Here is a 16,227-nt window from a genome sequence, read left to right on the forward strand (position 1 = left end):
GAGGTGCTCCCAATTCCAGCATCTATAGAGAAAAGACCCACCAAGTCTGTTGAACAGAGCCTGTTTTCTGGCTGATTCTGCTACCTGGGCAATCAACCACAAGTCATGTGATCCCAGAGACTACCAGGCTGAGCACCTAAAGGTGCCACTACGAGCTCTCTCTCCCCTCACACTGTGGAGACACGGTGTCTCAGACAGAGTTAGCTGACGGTGCCCGTGAGTGTAGCAGTAGAGCACTCAGCCATGTGACGGGTCCCCCATCTTTTCACAGACACACTGGACACCCCGTACTCGGCGGAGCCTGAAAGACGCAACAGGGAAACGGGGCCAGCCTATCATCCTGGCGTTGTAGCTGCCCCATGCCAAAGAGGCATCCCCCACTCAGACTAAGCACACACCACACTCCCCAGCCGAGGACACAGCACACAGAGCACCTGCCTGTCTAGTACTCGGTAGGGGAGGCCCGGCATTGGCTCCAGCCGGCCTGGGCCTGAGTCCTGGCTTGGTTTCTACACAGTCCTAGGCAAGTCGCTACCCCTCTGTGTACCAGCAGTCCCCATCCTAACTCTGCTCTGGCCCCAGTCCTGTGTGCCCCAGATCCTGAGCCCGACAATGATGGCGTACATTGCCAAGCAGACCCAGATGCCGACGGGTGGTGTCCAGGTGCTGGTGCTGGCCCAGAAGGCACCCTGGGGGATTGTACACAGACCCTGCTGCAGAGCCCAGGTAGGGGTGGTGTGTGCACCAGGGAGGAGGGTTCTGGGTTGAAAGACTAGGGCTCACCTGCTTAGTGGGCTGCAGTGGAACCTTCTTCTTGCCCCGGTCACATGTAGGTTCTAAGTCCTGCTCAGGGCTGCCTGCCTCCAAGGGCTGCCCGTTCTCACTGGGCTCTGCTGACGGACAGTTTTCTGACTCCCGGGGCTTCTTGTTGAGACGACGTTCCCATTTCTCCTTCCGCTCATGTGGCTTTAGGGCCATGTCCTTCTGCAGGGGTGAGAAAAATACAGCAGATTAGTGTGAGAGCCTCAGGTTGGCCAGGGATACATGGATCCTGCTTGTTATCCCACTAGTGACACCAACATGGGACTCCTGTTATCCCACTAGTGACACCATTTTGAGATATCTGTTATCTCTTTAGTGACACCATCGTGGAGCTGCACCATGCTTGCCTGGGTAGCTCTGGGCCCTCTGCTTTTTTGACAGCACCTACCTGGAGGGGTTGGCCCCATCTGAGCGGGCTTCTCAGCTGGGGGGGTTTCATACCTCTGGAGAATGGGCCTCTTATCTTGGGAAAGCTACCTCTGAGTGGGGGAACAGATTAAAGCTAAAGGCAGATGGTTGGGTTAGAAACGACTGGTACAGGGGTGGATCCATGGAACATAAAAATGGTGGAGATGGAGATGAGAAATTTTCCTAAGGAGCCCCAACCAGGGATAAGTGTGTGGCCCTTAGTGCTCTTCCTGGGGGCCTACCATGGCATTCCTGCTGCCTCCCAGTGGACATATATGTCCCCAGGGCCTGGATTCGTCCCCCCCATGGTCCTGAGCCCAGCACAGGGCTTTGCACAAGCCTTAGCCTGAAGCAGAGCCAAAGTAGACTGAATGGTGCTAGCCATGGCAAGGACTAGCCCTCCCTAGAATTTCTGATCTGAAACCAGGGCTTGAGGCCAGTGCCTACAATAGATGAGCTCAGGCAGAGAGGAGTCAGTCTTGGCTGGCCCCACGACCACCCCCAGGTTGCAGAGCCACCTGCAGGCCCATCTGGCCAATTCTGGGCTGCCAAGCATTCTACTTGATACCCCAGTGTAGGGAAGCCCCACCTCAGCCAGGACCGCGGTTCCTCAGGGACCGAGGCCAGCACGCTGCCTTGCCCTGGGTGGGATTTCTCAGCAGGGGGAGGGAGCTGTCCCAGACTTCCCACCCCTCAATGGCCATTGCTTGGGAGCCTGCCTCTGCCCATCTGAGGGGTAGTGGGAGAAGGGAGAAGAGGGGGGTCAGGTGGGGCTGGGGACATATCCCCCCCCGCCCCACGCACACACACACGCATCTAACGAGCAGGGCCCTAAGGGCAGGCCTTGTGCCTGTAGCAGAATGTTTGTCATGCCATCAATCCTCCTAAGAGCCAAAGTTGTAACCCCTCTGATTTGCCTGGAATTCATGTCTAAAGACCCCTGCCTCATGATTCTGTAGCTGAGATGAACAACTAGCTCATCTTGTGGATACAGCTGCCCCATGAGCCTCCAGGCCTGCCCTGAGCCCCATCCAGGATTCACTGAGAGACTCAAGCAGAGGAAGGATGACAACTGCTAGAGACGTGGTCAGATACATGGGCATCTGAACGAAAATGAAGACCTTTCCTGGGCTATCAGACCTGGGCTATCAGACCTGGGCTATCAGACCTGGGCTATCAGACCAGGAGAGACCCCACAGGCCACCGCAGTTCTGCTGCTTTACCTTCACCTCCAGGGGCCCAAAACCCCGTCTCATCTCTGCTCTGAACCCGTCGGAGCTTGTGGGGGACACACTCACCCTCCTCTGCCTGGAGGCTGGCCAGTCCCTTCCCTAGGTGCCAGATGACTGAGTCCCACCCATGTGCCGGGGGACCGTCCGAAACCCCCATGGCCTCTGGTCCCTGCCTGAGTATGGGCATTAGGCCAACTCCAGGCTTGGGGGTTAGCAATCCCCAGCCTCTTCATCCCATGAACAAGCAATGAGGACCACTGTGTGCCAGGCTGGGCTTGCCAGGCTCCAGGCGCTGGAACGGACATGATGCCATCAGTCAGTCCCACAAGAGGGAGCCAGCAGCCATGTCAACCCCAACCAGCAAGAGTGCTCAGACGAGGGGACACAGCTACAATGAGAACACACAGATGTCAAAGGGAAGGGACCACTTGGGCAGCGCCTGGGTGACCTGCAGGGTCTGGGCAGAGCCTTCCCACCGTCAAACCTGCCTCCCCAGGAGAGGGTGCTGCGCTACGCTGTACAGAGGTGGCGTGAAATGCACACAGTGCAGATGGCAGTTCTAAGGAGGCTTCACACTCACAGATACTCATGTGTGCACGTGCGCACACACAGACGTTCGCACACATTCAGACCCACACACGCTTATGCACGGTCTATTTTTTAAAGACATTTAATTAGTTTTTGGAAACAGATGGATAATATACAGTTGCTAACTTTATTTTCTCTTTCTTCACATTCCATTTTATTTTTTAACACCTGCTAGTATGGATTTTACAGCTTTGAAAATGGGTTAACTAGCCGTATTAGTTCCAGATCACTGTTGGAATGAGGACTATTGTCCTACTGATGAATACACACGGAGGCAGAGAAAGGTTTCTTGAACATGGCCCAGAACACAGAAATCGTAACGGAAGAGATCAAGAAATTTTACTACATGAAAACCGAAAATTCCAATACTAAGTATAAATGTAGTACAGAGAAGTAACAAATTTGGAGAAAATGTCTGCAATGCAGATAACAGATGTACTATTTCTATCAGGAATACGTAAAGAGCTTCTACTACCACTAATAACAATGATTCAATATAAAAATAGTCACAAGATAAAAAGCTGGAAATTCATGGAACAGCCCAAATTACAAATAAATGTGAAAATATGGTCAATATCCTTAGTTGTTAGGATAATGTAACATAAAGACAATTCTGGTTTTGCTCAAAAGCTACGCAATAATTTAAAAGATAACGTTAAGTGCTGTCAAAAATGCAGAGAAAACACGTTCTCGTTCACAGGCTGGTTCGCCATGATTCAGTTTACAAAGTCTTCGACTGGTTCCTAATCTGAGGTATTCTGTTCCTAAATCCATGTTCATTACCCTAATGTGGATTCCAATCCATTTAATTACATAAAAACGGACTCTCTCCTAGGTCTTTCCTAAAATAATGAACCTTTACGAGGTTAAAGGGCAAGGAATCTGAGCCCATGGTCCCCAGTGTGGGATCTGGTCCATGAAGGAATGAATGAATGGTCTTAACGTCTCTATTTCCTCTTCACTGAAATAGAAACAACCCTCATCTTTCTAGACTCTTGACAAGACTCTTGTCTCAAGCGCTAGTTCTCTTTTTGTCTCTCAAAAGCGCTCTACCTTTTAAACTCTTTATACCTCCAGCCCTAGGTAGGTCATAGTTCCTTTTTTTTTTTAATATTTCATTGTGTTTTAGGTGAAAGTTTACACAGCAAACTAGGTTCCCTTTTTTTTTTTTTAATAATTTTTATTGTGCTTTAAGTGAAAGTTTACAAGTCAAGTCAGCCTCTCACACAAAAACCCATATACACCTTGATACGCACTCCCAATTACTCTCCCCCTTATGAGACAACCTGCTCCCTCCCTCCACTCTCTCTTTTTGTGTCCATTTCGCCAGCTTCTAACCCCCTCCACTCTCTCATCTCCCCTCCAGGCATAGTCTCAAGTGTCCACCTGATACAAGCAGCTCATTCCTCACCAGCATCCCTCTCCAATCCATTGTCCAGTCCAATCCATGTCTGACTAGTTGGCTTTGGGAATGGTTCCTGTCCTGGGCCAACAGAAGGTCTGGGGGCCATGACCGCCGGGGTCCTTCTAGTCTCAGACCATTAAGTCTGGTCTTATGAGAATCTGGGGTCTGCATCCCACTGCTCTCCTGCTCCGTCAGGGGTTCTCTGTTGTGTTCCCTGTCAGGGCAGTCATCGGTTATAGCCGGGCACCATCTAGTTCTTCTGGTCTCAGGATGATGTAGTCGCTGGTTCATGTGGCCCTTTCTGTCTCTTGGGCTCGTAATCGCCTTGTGTCCTTGGCGTTCTTCATTCTCCTTTGATCCAGGTGGGTTGAGACCAATTGAAGCATCTTAGGTGGCTGCTTGCTAGCGCTTTAAGACCCCAGACACCACTCTCCAAAGTGGGATGCAGAATGTTTTCTTAATAGATTTTATTATGCTAATTGACTTGGATGTCCCCTGAAACCAAGGTCCCCAGACCCCTGCCCCTACTATGCTGGCCTTGGAAGCATTCAGTTTATTCAGGAATCTTCTTTGCTTTCAGTTTAGCCCAATTGTGCTGACCTCCCCTGTATTGTGTGCTGTCTTTCCTTTTACCTAAAGTAGTTCTTATCTACGATATAATTAGTGAATACCCCTCTCCGCTGAGCCAGAATCAACTAGACGGCAATGGGGTGGGGACCCTCCCTCCCGCCCCCCTCTCGTAACCACAAAAGAATGTTTTCTTCTCAGTTTAAACTTTTTCTCAAGTTCTTACAATAGTAGTCTTATACAATATTTGTCCTTTTGCAACTGACTAATTTCACTCAGCATAATGCCTTCCAGGTTCCTCCATCCCTTTAACATTTTTTATACAAATTGTTCCATGCCATAGGTTACGATTTTTACAATGCCTCAGCATTCTCATTTCAATTCTGTTTGTTCTGTTTTCACTGATCTAGCTTCCCCTCTCTTCCTTGCCTTCTCATCTTTGCTTTTGGGCAAATGTTCACCGTTTGGTTTCACATAGTTAATTTTTTCAGGAAGCACATTACTCACAAGTGATACTGTTTGTTTTATAAACCAATTTATTATTTGGCTGAAGGGTGACCTGCTAAAGTAGCTTCAATTCCAAGCTCAAAGGTTATCTCAGCGCAACAGTCTCAAGGGTTCCGCTAGTCTCTACAGGCCCAGTAGGTCAGGCTTTTTTATTTATTTTTTTTAGGGATTTGAGTTTTGTTCATGCTATCTGCGACCACCGTTTGTGTCCCTGGTCAGAGCAGTTGGTAGTGGTAGCCGGGCACCATCTAGTTGTTCTGGTCTCAGGTAAGAAGAGGCTGTGGCTCATGTGGGCTATTAATCCTGCAGACTAGTTTCTTCTTTGAGTCTTTAATTTCCTTCATTCTCTTTTGCTCCACACAAGTTAGAGACCAAGAGTTGTATCTCAGACGGCCACTTGCAAGCTTTTAAGACCCCAGATGTTACTCATCAAACTAGGATGTTGAAGATTATCTTTGTGAACTGTGTTATGCCAGTTGACTAAGTTGTCCCCCGAGACTATAGTCCCAAACCTTTTAACCCAGTAGACCATTTCCGTGAGTTGTTTGGGTATGTCTAGGAAGCCTCCCTCACTGTGCCCTCTGTGTGGTTTGTTATTTATGTGGGTAAATATGTAGCACATACAAACGTGTGTACACCCGTGCCTACAGTCACACCTATACATGTACATCCATTTGCTGGCATATGCCTTCCCATACACCACTACTAATTTGCATCCGTATCTACCTATGTAACCACACACACAGTTTTGGGTTATTTTTACTGCTGTTGCAAAACTGTTGTGTCATTTACTGAAACTGCCCCTTTTTCTCGAGTACTTCTTAGTGTATTTACCTTGGTCAAGTTGTGCTAACAACTCCCACGTGTGGTCTTGCCTATCCCATCACCAAACAGGTTAATAACTGTATACTACCTAGAAAGTGATTCCCCACCTCTCTGCCTCCCATCTCTGGTAATCATCAAAGAACTTTGCTTTCTGTATCTATTCTTGCCTTTTTATAACAGTTGGACCATGTTTGTCTTTTTGTGACTGACTTATTTCACTCAGCATAATGTCCTCCAGGTTCATCCATGCTGTGTTTCGCGGACTCTTGATTACTCTTTATAGTTGCGTTGTATTCCACTGAGTATATTTACCACAGCTCGTTTATCCATTCATCCGCTGATGGACAGTTAGTTTGTTTCCACGTTTTTGCTATTGTGAATAATGCTGCGATGAACACGGGTGCACACATGTCTACTTGTGTCCCTGCTCTTATACTCCTAGGATATGTGCCTAGGAGTGGGACTGCCAGGTCATAAGGTATTCATGCACACTCACACACGGACATCCACACTCACACACATGTACACTCACTCATGCAGTCACATGCACACATGCATTCACACACGTACACTCACTCATGCGGTCACATGCACACATGCATTCACACACGTGTACACTCACTCATGCAGTCACATGCACACATGCATTCACACACATGTACACTCACACACAACTGGAGGGACAGAGCCAGGTCGGCCTACGGTCAATTCTCATTGAGCACCATCCACTGCCTTCCTTGGCCTTGCAACCGCCCTGTGTCCCTCACTCAGTCCCATCTGCATCCTGTTGACTCTGCTCTTAAAGCCATCCAGGACCTGCCACTCCGGGCACCACTCCAAATGCCATCCTGTGTGTCACAGCGACCATCCAGAGGTACACAGCAGCCTCAGGCTGGCCTCGCAGTTCTCACTCTGGCCATGGGGGTGCTGTGAACCCCGAATCAGACCAGAGGCCAGCCTTTGCCCCCTGAACTGCATTACAGTCCCTTCTCTTCCTCTCCACCCCCATTCTCACTGCCCTGCCTTCAGCTCCAGCCTTTGCCCTGGCAGCTCCCACCTGGAGTGCTCGTCAGACTCTGTATGGCTCCTGCACTCCCTCCTCAGGCCTCTGCTCAGAGGTCCCATACGCAGCTGCTCAGCACACACCTGGGGAAGGGTGGCACACAGAGATGGACTTTCTAAGACTATCCGGGGTCCCAGGTCTGCTGGTCACAGGAACCACCACCAGCTCAGAGACCACGGTTTCCCTTCTGCGTGGCTGGCTGTACGTGCTGCCGGGCCGCATTTGGCCCGAGATGAGCAGGCGGCAAGAAGGCTTGAGCAGGGCTGCCTGGGCCACCTGAGTGAATGAGTGCTGCTGTGCCCTGCTCGCTCACATGGGGAGGGGGGAGTGCTGGTGTCTCGGGAGCACTAGACGCGCTGCGCCACACTGGAGGACCCGGTGTGAGCATGTGTACATGCTGCGAGCACGTCCAGGGCTCTGTGAACAGAGGCCAGCCTCCCTCTCTCCACCCTCCAGCACCCACGGCCAGGGACTGTCCAGGCAGAAGAGTCACCTGGAAACGAGGCAGACGAGGCCCTGCCCTGCGACTCGACGGGGGACAGACCCAGCCCACAGGACGACATGTGGTGACAGGTGCTCGGGGCTTGGGAGGAAGTGTCCACCTCCAGGGGCTCAGGAAGGCCTTGTCAACACGATCACACTCGTGTGGATCGGGGGCTGGGGGCATGGGGCATGGGAATGAGAAGGGCAGTGAGCATACAGCATCCTGTTTTGGGCTCTGCGGCCTGGGGAGGGGACTCATGTGAGGTCATGGGCTATGGGGAATCTGGATTCAGCCTCCCAGAGCTGCTCCTCTCACGGTGCCTGACACGGGGATCCCAGGCTGCCCACCCATTTGCCCGTGCTCTGACTAGGACTTACAGTGGAAAGCCGCTCCCTCGATAAGCAGGTTTTTTGTTAGCTGCTGGCCAGTGGACTCCAAATCATGGCAACCCCATGTATGCAGAATAGAACTGTGCTCCACGGGGTTTTCAAGGCTGTGGCCTTGTGGAAGCAGATTGCCAGGCCTGTCTTCCAAGGGCCTCTGGGTGGTAGTCGAGAGCTTAACCACTGTGCCACCCCAGGCCTTCCTGCCAAGTAGGTGCTGGGGTCAGTGTCTGGGTGCCACGGAGCCTAATCGGCCTTTCCTCCTCTCAAGCCTCAGCTACTAAAAGGTGCAAGGCAGACTCTGGGGGCTTCCCTGGGGGACGCTCAGGCTCTGTCGGGGCTTCAAGCTTTGCCTTCCGGGCATCCGGAATGTTCTTCACGGTTGCAGCTCCTCCGCACTCATGCCTTGGCTCCAATGTCACCTCTCAGACAGGTCCACCCGACCCCCAAGCTGAAGACCATTCTGCCGCTGCTGCCCCTCAGACCCACAGTACAGAGAACCCCCACACACCCTCTGGGCCTTCTGCTGACCCTGTTGGGGGCACTGCAGAGGCTGCAGTGGGAAGGGCACCCGCCCCACCTGAACCCCAGCCTGGAGTTCCCACGCCCCAGCTTGGCAGAGGCAGGTAAGAACTCAGGGATCCTGGGAGGGATGGGTGGAGGGGACGGGCAGCCTCTGGGGTCACGTCCAGCCACACCTGGGAGACCAGGAGAGGTGACCCCTGGAAGGTACCAGGTGGTGTGTGCCTGCTGGGAGAGCCAGGTACCCTGTTAGCCTGAGCCGCTCCTCCCATGGGGTAGAGGGTCTATGCCAAAGCCCCCTGCACTGCCTCACTCACAGGCCACCTCCTGACCCCTGAGCCTGGCACGCCCACACCTCCAGCCCCCACTCCACACCCTGCTTCGGCTCTTCCACCTGCCTCTGCCACCGATTCCTGCTTCCTTCCACACCATCTGTCCCCCACCTCCCACACAATGGCAGCACCTCGGGGCCTGTGCACAGCAGACCTCCGGGACGGCAGAGGCCCTCCAAGTGTGCTCCAGTCTAGCCACCTCCTGTTCCAGTGCGCTGGAGAAGACGAAATGCTTCCCTGCCACAGGCAGCCAAGCGGCAGGACAGACGGCACAGACTGTGCTAGAGGCTCGGTGGCAGAGACCTTGCAGAAGTGTCGGAAAGCGGGCTAGGGAGATCTCAGCATGGCCAGCGGGCTGTCCCAGGGACTCCCAGCTGCAGGAGGGCACCAGTGACGAGGGACTCGTATCCCAACACAAGCCCGAGAGCACTTCCTGACAGGACACTGAAGTCTGTGTCTGGTCAGGAAATGGCAGCGAAGGGCAGTGGGAAAGGCACTCCTGCCAGAGGAAGGGCCGGTGGCACTCACTGCGAGCTCTACCAGCTCACGTGGCCTGAGAGGTCCAGTAAAGCAAGGAGACACGGCGAGGACCCGGGGGTGGAGATGCCTGAAAGGCACTGTGGCTACCTGCAAATGCAACGACTCGGCAAACCACCAGCACCGACGAGCCGGTGCCAAGAGCTGCCCAGGTGCCAGCAACAAGCGGGCAACAGCTTACTTAGGTGAAGAGCAACACACGGTTACAGAGTGTGGGGAGTCACAGGGTAGAAGATAAGGATGCAGGACTCAGTGGGAGCCGTCTGGGAGGGCCAGAGGCAGGAGGGGCTAGTGTGGGATCACAGGCTGTGGGGAATCAGAATTCAGCTTCCCCAGCGCTGTTCAGCCCTCTACGGCGGCAAAAGGGCTCCCCGTGGCAACACACAGGGGCCACAGCACTGGGCAGCGGGGACGGTCAGCTCAGAGCAGCCTGCAGCCCAGGAGCTGGGACAAAGGGGAAATGGAGTTAGATGGCTCCTAGACACGAGGGAAGGGAGTACATCTGTTTGGGGAAAGAAGCTTCCAGGCAGAGGGCAGAGCAAGCACCAAGGCTGGTGAGCCCCCAGCTGGAGTTCAAGGAGCATATGAAGCTGGAGCTACAGGGGCAGGGTGAGTGGTGGGGGCACAGAGGGCAGAGACCCGGGAAGGACTGGGATTTTCCTGAAGGAGACGGGAAGGATCCAGAAGCTCGGGCCAAGAAGAGACGGGCCAGCGGGAAGAGACAGGCCAGGAGGCTAAGGGGCTGGGGAGCGCCTCTCTGGTCCCACTGCTGAGTGTAATCAGGGCCTGGGAGCTCAGGAACCTGGCACCCGCTGGCGGAGACCACAGCTGGGGCAGGAGGGTGGGGATGACTGTCCCAGCCCCCAGGGCCAGCAGACTACAGGCTCCCAGGGTGGTGGGTACAGGGCAGGGGAGCAGCTAAGGGCGAGCTTGGCCAGCACATGGCCAAAGGGAGCAAGGTGCAGGCCCGGCTCCACGCACTGCAGCGGTGGACACTGGCCAGGGTGGGGCCCATCAGGCAGGCTCCAGACTGCCTGGGTGGCTGAACTGGGCATGGCCAGGTGTGTAGACAACTCTAGCGAGACAGAAACAGGGGAAGGAAGGGGCCACACAGCAGGCATGGGGTTTTACACATGACCCTGACAGGGACACACACAAACATACAAATGTACACACAGTACACACATTGGACCTGCCTACTGCTGAGGGAGAAGTGTATGGCCAAGTCCCTTTCTGGCTTTCTGCAAAGGGCACAACTCCAGCAATGGATTGGGGGTCTGCGGGGTGCCAGGGGCCTGACTCTGAGGGGCTGTGGGCTGCTCTGGATCCTGACAGACACAGCTGTCACAAGGCTGCGAATGTTTGACAAAACACACACAACGGTGTCTAATGAGTGAATTCCACTATGTGCAAGTTGCACTTTAATAAAAAGAGTAAAAACAATCCCCCTCAAATGCCAAGTGCATTTTAAATGGATGTGGTCTATCCTATGTAAACTGTCCTCCAAGTGAAAAGACAATACCGGGCAAGGACTCCTCTTTATATGGCCTTTCTGGCCCTTGGTTTGTAGTTCTGCCAAGAGGATTTGCTAGGCCACAATCGTGCAAAAGGATTGGACAGTGTACTAGAGGAGGGAGGTGTGTAAAATTGTTGCAGGAATTGGACAGTTCACTATGCAAACAAGGTGACTGTGGTCTACCAAGGGGATTGGTACACTTGGCCATCTGCTAGGCTTATAAAGGTTAATCCCACAGACGTTAGAGGGGACTACCATCAAGAAGAGCTGGGAGCAGAGCATGTTCTTTGGACCCAGCGTCCCTGCACTGAGAACCTTCTAGACCCAGGAGACAGAGAGAGAGCTGTTAACACTGGAGACAGCACGAGACTGCGCAATGCCCTACGAGCAGCGAGAACCAGGAGGCTGGCTCAGAGCCCACAGAGCAAGGCAGCTGCAGTGGGCTCACTGACCCAGGCAGTGACAGAGCTGAATGCCTTTGGGTAGGCTTGCTGGCAGAGTGGGGTGCCTCTGGGCACCTGACAGAGGAGCTAAGAGCTTTAACACTCACCCGAGCAGGGGTCGGCACCAGAGGCCCAAGTGCAGCCTGCCAACCAGCACAGCCAAAAAGGAGCTGTGAGCTGTCTTAGCTGGGAGCCCTCCTAGATTTATGAACTGTCTCCTGAGTGGTTCCTATTACTTTCAAGTTGATCCTGATCCCAAGTTGCAGCCTGTTACTTCCCTGATAACCCCCTAATCATGAGCACAGCCTGTGAGTTCCGTGTGGCCACTGCAATGAACTATCGAACCCAAGGGAGAAGGAGGGAGTGTCACGGGGGAGGAGAGCTGCTGTCAGAACTGGTAAGATGGTTGGAGAGTACACGTATGTCTGATCTTCACTCATGGTAATCAGCTTTGGGCTGATGATGGTTCCTCCCCCACTCACGAAGTTAGAGAGGGTCTGACCCACTACTAGCTTACAACTGGCAGGAAGGTAAACCTGGCACCAGCTGGGCAGGAGCTGCCCACAGAGCCAACAATGGAGGGAGGGCAGCTGTGTCAGCCAGCAGTGCCCAGGACTGGGCTGGGGCAGCAGTGTGAGGCCTTGTGTGGGAGTGCTGTGGGGCAGAGGGCGGGCAGCCTCAGGCCACACCTGCAGGAGGTGTCATGTGCTTGGGTAGCTGGGTCCCTCCTGGCCCCACCACTGCTGGCACGGAGGTGTCAACCTCCTAGGTGCCAACACCCCACCTGAGTGGGGTCACAGACCTCTTGGAGGTTCTGTGAAGATGGCACCAGCTGGCACAGCACCTAGGACCTAGTGGCCATCTGCCTGCCCCCTGCCCTAGCAGGGTAGGTTCTCCAGCTCTGCAGAGGGCCCCCAGCCTCATCCTGAGCCCTGGAGGCAGAGAGTAGCAGCCTTGATGGAAACCTGGAACCTGGAAACCAGGCTGGCCATGCTTGCCCCCAAGCAGCACACCTGAGCTCACCACTAGCTATCACAGCTCACGCTGCCCCCTGGAACCCAGGCCAGGTCACCATGGCCCCCACTGACTTGGGTGCTCCTGGCACCCAGCTCGGATCGCCTGGAGGCCCAAGGGGGGTGCGCGCCCAAACACTGTGACAATCTTCCTCAGGCCAACAGTGTAACCCCTAGCCCAGCGCCCACAGAGCGCCTGGTGACGCTGCTGCTGGGAGCAAGAACCCAGAAGGGCCCCAGCCATGAGGGAGACCCTGGTGGGTGCAGCCCCAGGGGCGGGCCACAGGGGCATCCACTGGCTCATAGCCTCAGACAGCCAAGTGTGCAGCCTGTCCCCCTGCTTGCTCATTGAGGAAAACCGAGGCCCACCTTCCCACAGCCTGCTTCCCATAGGGCCGTGCTTGGTCCCTCCACCTGCAGAGCCCGGGACACGGCCTGCCCAGGCCCCACTGCTGATTTGTGTGTCCCAAAGAAGCACGGCATGTGTAAGTCTTAACTGCTGGCGGCTGCTTTAATAGTTTTTAAACCTCTGGGTAGGTAAAACAACAAAACAAAAGCCGCTACGAAGTTTAACAAGACCTGACTGTGGCCACTCAGTGCCCGTGGGAGTCGTCAGGGAGTCGTCCAGGAAATCCCCTCTGGAGCCCCAAGGAGTGAGGTCAGCCCACATGCTCTGGGGCAAAAGAAGCATCTTCCAGGAGCAGAAGCCTCTGCTGGGCAAGGCCCTGGGTCTGTGGCCAGAGCAGCCAAGGTGGTAGGGGCCAGGCCAGAGGGTGGGACACTGAGGGGGTGTGTCTGCGGGGCCCAAATGCAGAGACTACGGGTGGACAGCAGAGGTGACCACTGCACATACAGTTTTTGTACGCATCATCCTGACAGAGAAAGTCAGACCTGAAATGTGGCTGTCCACCTGCCCTGAAGGCCTTGGCGTTCCCACTGCTGAACAGCAAAGGCCAGGATGGCCACCTTGGCGTCCGCCCTCCTCACATGGGCACTCGAGGAGCGGGTGGAGTATTGGCACAAGCACTTACACGGGGCTGACAGAGCATAAACCAACACCAGTTGGTACCGTCAACATGATCATGAGGGACCTGAGCTTTGGGGGAAAACACCATACTCTGGTGACAAACGGCCGCTCAGCCGACCTTGCCGTTGTGACTTGGCCAGAAGCCCCGAGTTTTCCAAGGTGGGGCCCCTCGCTCAGAACTGGCCCTGGGGTGACGACGCGATGCTCACTCCGACTCGCTGGGCTGGTCTTACCCCAAAAACTCCCCAAACCCCAAGGCTGCATCTTCTGTTGGAGATACCACTGGTGCCACACCCCTGCCGTGGGAGGTGGGGTCGACAGAGATGCCCAGCCAGAGTAGCCATGCCAGACACGGACCCAAACAGGCTTGGCCCAAGCAGGTCACACTCCGCCACTGGTGACCTTGGGCACAAGACCTAGCTTCAGTTTCTCCTCTCACTTGCTCACTCACTTGTTCCACGGGTACTCCTGCGACACATTCTCCGTGCTCAGCCCTCTGGGGCACTGGGGCAGGACAAAGGTGGGTGACTCACAGGAAGATGGGAGAGGGGCTGCCAAGCCTGGGAGGCGAACAGGAAGGGGCTGAGGTGCTGGAGCAGAGGAGTGAGGAGGGACAGGAGGAAGGTGGGGAACATGGGCAGGCGGCAGGATGGCTACATGTCTGATGCAGGGACAAGTGGTAGGCCTAGTAAGGGCTCACTAATGCTATGGCACCAGCCTAGCAGAGGAACAGGCCTGGCCTTCCCTCTCCATACAGAACCACTGCTAAGGTGCCACAGTTGGGACCCCTGCCGGGCTCCGACCCCCCCAGGTATGCATGGCAAAGGACCCCACGGGGCTACAGAGTCAGCACAGGCCTCCCAGTGCCGGACCCAACAGACGCAGCAACAGAGCCTGGATGTGAACGTGGTAAGCGCCCCTTTAAAGAGCTGCACTGCCTGCTCCCACAGCTTAGTGCTCCCCCAGCACCGGGAAAAGTGAGAGGCCACAAGTGGAGCAGCGCCTGGAGCCCAGACCCGCAGACACAGGTCCCCAAAAGGAAGCACTTTGGGGGCACAGCCCCGGGGGGAAGTCTTCCTTCCTGAAGGTGGCCAGGCTACCTGCCGGCCAGGTCTAGGGAGCCGACCCACCCACCCACTGCCAACTCTGACAGTGTTCCATTTCCTTCCCTGCTCACCTGGGTGCAGGCAAGAAGAGCAGTATTTACTCAGCAAATATTGCCGGGATAACTTAGGTAGAAAAGCAATATTTTCGCCAACCTCCTACCCACGCAGCAAACAGCATCAAGAGAAGGATCCTCTCTCCCTCCAAATACAAACCTCAAGGGGAGGGGGCCTGGAGAATTCCAAAGTATCCATTTCACATTTCATCTTGCCTCCAGCAAAGTCCAGCACTGCCCACCTCCCCAGCCCATCTTGAGAAAAATACAGTGAAATTTTGGCAACAGAAACTCAACTGAAAAACGGACAACTGTGAAGCCACACAGCCCCGGTCTACAGAGTGTAATTTGGAGGCAGTTTTCCGCAGCTCAAGACACAGCCACCCCCGTAACCCACCCCCACGCTGCTGGGGCCTGCAGGTGCGGCTGGCGGCGAGGGTCGGGGCCTGGGAGCGACGGGATTCCCTCGGGGGTTCCCCCGCGCCAGCGCGCGACCCGGGGCCCCCGCCCACCTACCTCCAAGGCCTCCAGGGTGCTAAAGCTGGCGATGGCGAAGCCGTCGATCAGCTCCTCCTCCTGCGAGCTGGACTCGCGGCGGCGGCGGCGCGGAGGACGCGCGGCGCGGGGCGCAGGGGCGGCGGCGGCGGCGCCTCGGGACGGCGCGCAGTTGTGGCCCGCGTTCTCCTTGCCGGGGCTGGGCTCGGGCTCGTCGCCCGACGACGGGCTGCGCGGGCGGGCCGCGGGGGCCGCTTCCCGGCGCCTCACGCGGTCCCGCTGCGAGCGCGAGCGCCGGCTCTGGCGGACCTTGGCCTCCATGGCTGCGGGCACCGTCGGGCCCGGTGACCTTGACGGGCCGGGCTCTCGGCTACGCGGCCGCGAAGCCGCCGGGCTCCGTGTGCGCCGCGTGGGCTTGGCGACTCGGCGGCGGGCGACGGGCGCGCGGGGCCGGGCCGGGCATGCCCAGGGCGCGAGCGGGGACGCACGGAGCCCGGCTTCCCGCGGCCGCCGCGGCTCAGCCCCGGGCCCGGCTCGGCCTCGGCCCCCCGGCCCGGCGCATCCGGCGGGCGGGCAGGCGGGCCCGGGGCGCTCAGCGGCCCTCGGCCGCTCCCCCGGGGACGCGCCCCATGCGCGACGGGCGTGCGGATCGACCGGCGAGCGGCCGGGCTTCCTCGGCGGCGGGCTCGGGAGGCGGCGGCGACGGCGGCGGAGGCAGCGGCGCCCAGAGCAGATAACAACTGACGTACTTCCGCTCGGCTGCGATTACCAGAGGAAGTGCGCCGAGGCCCCGCCCCTCCAGGCCCCGCCAGGCCCCGCCCCGGCCCTCCACGCTCCTCCCCGAGCCCGCCCCCGCCACAGGGCTCCGCCCACGCGCTGCGCTCAGCCAGGCCCGCCCC

General features: G+C 56.0%; 1 protein-coding gene across 11 annotated transcripts in view; it reads right to left on the reverse strand.

Annotated features, from left to right (window-relative positions):
* The window catches only part of FBRSL1 (fibrosin like 1), a 69,256-nt gene extending 53,592 nt beyond the window's left edge, over positions 1–15,664 (reverse strand). For all 11 annotated transcript variants that reach the window (XM_064271988.1, XM_064271990.1, XM_064271989.1 and 8 more), the window contains exons 1-2: positions 15,350–15,664; positions 784–984 (exon numbers count right to left, since the gene is read on the reverse strand). In XM_064271988.1, coding sequence (XP_064128058.1) covers positions 784–984; positions 15,350–15,649 — 501 coding nt within the window. In that variant the 5' untranslated portion in view covers positions 15,650–15,664. The remainder of the gene's footprint in view (positions 1–783; positions 985–15,349) is intronic.
* Positions 15,665–16,227: the final 563 nt, after the last annotated feature.

The sequence above is a fragment of the Loxodonta africana genome, chromosome 19 (assembly GCF_030014295.1).
Source record: "Loxodonta africana isolate mLoxAfr1 chromosome 19, mLoxAfr1.hap2, whole genome shotgun sequence".
NCBI classification, from domain to species: domain Eukaryota; kingdom Metazoa; phylum Chordata; class Mammalia; order Proboscidea; family Elephantidae; genus Loxodonta; species Loxodonta africana.